Source organism: Trachymyrmex septentrionalis, unplaced genomic scaffold (assembly GCF_001594115.1).
Source record: "Trachymyrmex septentrionalis isolate Tsep2-gDNA-1 unplaced genomic scaffold, Tsep1.0 scaffold6, whole genome shotgun sequence".
Lineage (NCBI taxonomy): Eukaryota > Metazoa > Arthropoda > Insecta > Hymenoptera > Formicidae > Trachymyrmex > Trachymyrmex septentrionalis.
In genome coordinates this window covers 1,929,510-1,933,406 of record NW_017305778.1, presented here as the reverse complement: position 1 = coordinate 1,933,406, position 3,897 = coordinate 1,929,510, and the positions used below count along the sequence as shown (strand labels likewise).

Below are 3,897 nucleotides of genomic sequence, written 5' to 3'. Positions count from 1 at the left end.
AAATGGCTAAAAAATATAATTTTTACATTATTATCAGATTAAGTTTAACCACATGTTAACTAGAAAACGAAAAATTAGGCCATAAAATGGTACCAATTATCGATATTATAAAACAATTATAGGTAGAAGTTCTTCAAGTAAGGTAATAGAACGAATGTAATTTACAAAAAAATTAAAAAGGGATAAAAAATTGCAGTTATGTACAATAAGAGGAAAGAAATGGAACATCACTAACTAATATATTTGTCGGATACTTATATATTACCAAAAGTACAAGTAAAATTACAAAAAAATCACATTAAATGTCTCCAAACTAGATTAAAGCTACAAAATTAATACCAACATATTTTTCGAAGTTAAGTGAAGTGTGCAATAAAAGTTACTCACTCAATTAAGAGCTACTTGTACATTCGAGGCCTCCAAGTTAAACTAGTCACAGAATTAATATCAACACACTTCTAAAAATTACGTAAAATGTACACCTCTATAAAACTGTCTACTTGCTACCTGTAAAACAAAGGAGAAACATGGAGTTTTTACAACAACACAGTAAATACTAATGACCAGTGACCATGTTATAACGTCTAAGCAGACTGTGAAGAAGTAATTTTAGCGGTCACCTCCAAAATACATCACAAATTACATCATGATATTCTACAATCTCTCACCTATTCTATAACGCTTCCTTTTCTATATTATAAATTCTAAGATCTGTACTTTGAAAGTTGTCTCATTTTAAATTGCAAAAGCAATGATTAGAGATTGGAGAAAATAAAAATATTATAACAATTAATTTCTTACATATGATTTAAATAAATTATCTACATTTTTAACGAGAGAGAGAGAGAGAGAGAGAGAGACTATTGAAACAAATATATAGGGCATAAATATCACGGAACTATGTTGCAAACGGAACTATTTCCGATAAGCAATAACGAGTACGATAGTCACGGAGGTCGGATAATAAATATTTGAGTATTTATACGATGTCCACTACAGCGGGCCGTCGATTGCAGCGATTTCGCGGTAATCTAAACTGTAGCGTAGTGAGCACGGGGTAGTGAGATGAATATTAACGTGACCCAGGTGGATTTAGATGAAAAATAGAGGTAGAAAGTGCGAGTCAAAGAGCATGGCCCCGAAATAATGTCCGCGTCGCCGCATATTATACGCTGCTGTATACCAACACGCGGTTTGTATGATAATTCTGGCAAAGTTCGATTAAATCCAGTAATGATCTTGTATGCGCAGATCAATTCCTCCTGTCGCACAAATTGTACAGCCGCACAATCACATTTTTTCATTCCATGCGTAAAGAAATTCCATTAAAAAAAATGCTGCGATAATTAGTCGAACATATTCTGTAAATATCGTCAATCAGATATATATATATACTTTTTTTTATACTCTCCCACCGTCATTCGATGTCGATCTGCCGAATTACCGGACGTACCGGCTGTCACGCCATTACCGGTATTATCGGTGCTAACAATCGGAAATGCTCGGCTCTACGAGCAAGCGGTTGTTGCACCCCGGTCGGGAAACGGCTCGTCGCGGCCAAATGAATTTCGTGGTAATATTGTTTCCGCGTCCTCCCCCCTCTCTCTCTCTTTCTCTCTCTCTCTTTCTCTCCGAACACAATTCAGCGACGGCGCCTGTTCCTCCTTTTGTCCCGTAAAACGAAAACGGGAAAGTGTTTACGTTCGATTAGCCCCGTTAAAACGCCCCATGCCTAAATCGCTCCCCTGATTTAAACTATGTTCCGCGTTAACCACCGCTCACGCTAATTACTTCGCGTTTACAGAAATAGTTTTGGGAAGACATATTGAATAATTTATATCCCAGGTACGCGCAAGGAACATGTGCACGCCTTTGTATTATTAATGTTAATTTGTTTTTAACACTTCCACGCTAGCACGCGGCACGCCTCGTTTTGCGTAATGGATCGATGTTATGCATATGCAACGCGCGATACCAAAAGTTAAAATTTATATCAGACTATTTTAGAAATAAATTACGTAAGCGGTGAATAATTTTTTATATTGCGTTAGAGATATAAATTCTGAGAGAGAAGATAATTCTCTGTTTGTGATCGTGACTTTTTTAAATGATAGTAAAAAAAAACACACTTAATAAAAGATATTATTCCAACGCAAGCGATTAATTCTCGAGTATATCTCGATATTAATTCAAATAAATAAAAAAATTTATACTCGAATAAAAGTTTTTTATAAAGGTTATTCGAATAATTCTTAATCTTTTGGTGCTACTCTTAGTGGCATATCCGAGGTTTGTTTTACTTTACTACATGGAAAGAAAGAACAAGAATTTTGTTAAAGTATTTAAAAATTTAGATTGATATAAAAAATAATTTTGTTGAACCATCAAAATAATTTGTATAAACAATTTAAGTATGAAGAATATTCTGCAAAAAGTCTTGATATTCTAACAATCAATTTGATTATCCTGCATAATTACTTTTATAAGCCAATAAAATTATTTCCAAATCTGTATCTATCTAAACTTTTAAATACTTCAGCAAAATCGTTTTTTTCTATATATCTAAAAATTTAGCTAAATATAAATTTTTAAAGTAATTTTGTTGGATCATCAAAATAATTATATACAACATTTTTAAGCGTTTATGATAATGCTGCAAAAAGTTTTAACATGTATTGGGAAAAAACTACTTAATTTATTTGTGGACGATACAATGCTTATTTCACTGAAATAAATTCTTATTTAAATATGGCGAAATGGAAATATATTTCTAGCAAATAAATCATCGCGATTTTATTTTTTTTTACAATAATAAGAGAAATGTAATATATTTCACAGAAATATATATTCTGTCATCACAGTCAAATTTTTTATTATAAAAAAAATGTCGAAAAAAATGTCACAAGTAACATTTTGAATATGTTGATTTCTTCTTTCAGTGTTCTAAGAACCAACTTGAGCATCCTACATAATTATTTTGATGAAACAAAATTATTTTTTTAGATCTATCTCTAATAAAAATTTTTAGATACTTCAGTAAAACCTTTCTTTCCTATGTAAGTATGTTACAATTATGTACGTTACGTTTTTTTCTTTATTAAAATTATTTATATTGATGTCTGGCGTTTAAAATGAAAAATATTTATTAATAGGTTTATTTTTATGCAATATTTTTCACAATACCCAATATAATAAATACGATATAATACGATATAGTAACCCCTAATTCAATTAAATTCTAAGTATTATATATCTATGCCTTAGTTTTTGCACACAGTATTTGTGTACACGAAATCATGCTAAAAGATCAAGATATACAAAGAAAAAGTCAACCTAACAATCACTTACATTTATGTTCTCGTCGTCACACATTTATATCCTCAGGAAAGAGCCTCTCGCATTAACCGATATTTTCTGCGTGCAGGTCGTGCAGGCGGCCCTGGACAAGGCTATGCAGGGCAGAACGTGTATCACCATAGCCCACCGTCTGGCCACTATAAGGAACGCCGACGTGATCTGCGTGCTCGATCGGGGTACCGTGGCCGAGATGGGCACCCACGACGACCTGATGGCGTCCGGTGGTCTTTATGCTCACTTGCACACTCTTCAGCAAACCTCTACCCAGCAGTAAAAGAGCGACTAATCGTCGGATTCCTATGCCTTTTTCTTCTTCGTGCGCGATTCGACCGGTGCATCGAGCGTCTTGGAAGCGTGAGGATCGACGGTTGAGCGTGTGAAAAGTAGAGAAAAGCCAAACTGTCCAAACACCGCATAAAGACCGCAAAGCGGAACTCAAGTAGCAATTGTCACCGCCGAAAGGCCACGAGATGTCAAAGATGCCCAAACGATGGCCGTTCAAAGGAACAGATTCGCTAGGACAGAAGATAGGTTCCTAGA

The 3,897-nt window shown here is 34.2% G+C and overlaps 1 protein-coding gene across 7 annotated transcripts in view; it reads left to right on the top strand.

Annotated features, from left to right (window-relative positions):
- Nucleotides 1-3,891, top strand: part of LOC108752314 (multidrug resistance protein homolog 49-like) — a 92,739-nt gene extending 88,848 nt beyond the window's left edge. For all 7 annotated transcript variants that reach the window (XM_018493070.1, XM_018493072.1, XM_018493068.1 and 4 more), the window contains one exon: nt 3,425-3,891. In XM_018493070.1, the coding sequence (XP_018348572.1) occupies nt 3,425-3,631 (207 nt within the window). In that variant the 3' untranslated portion in view covers nt 3,632-3,891. The remainder of the gene's footprint in view (nt 1-3,424) is intronic.
- Nucleotides 3,892-3,897: the final 6 nt, after the last annotated feature.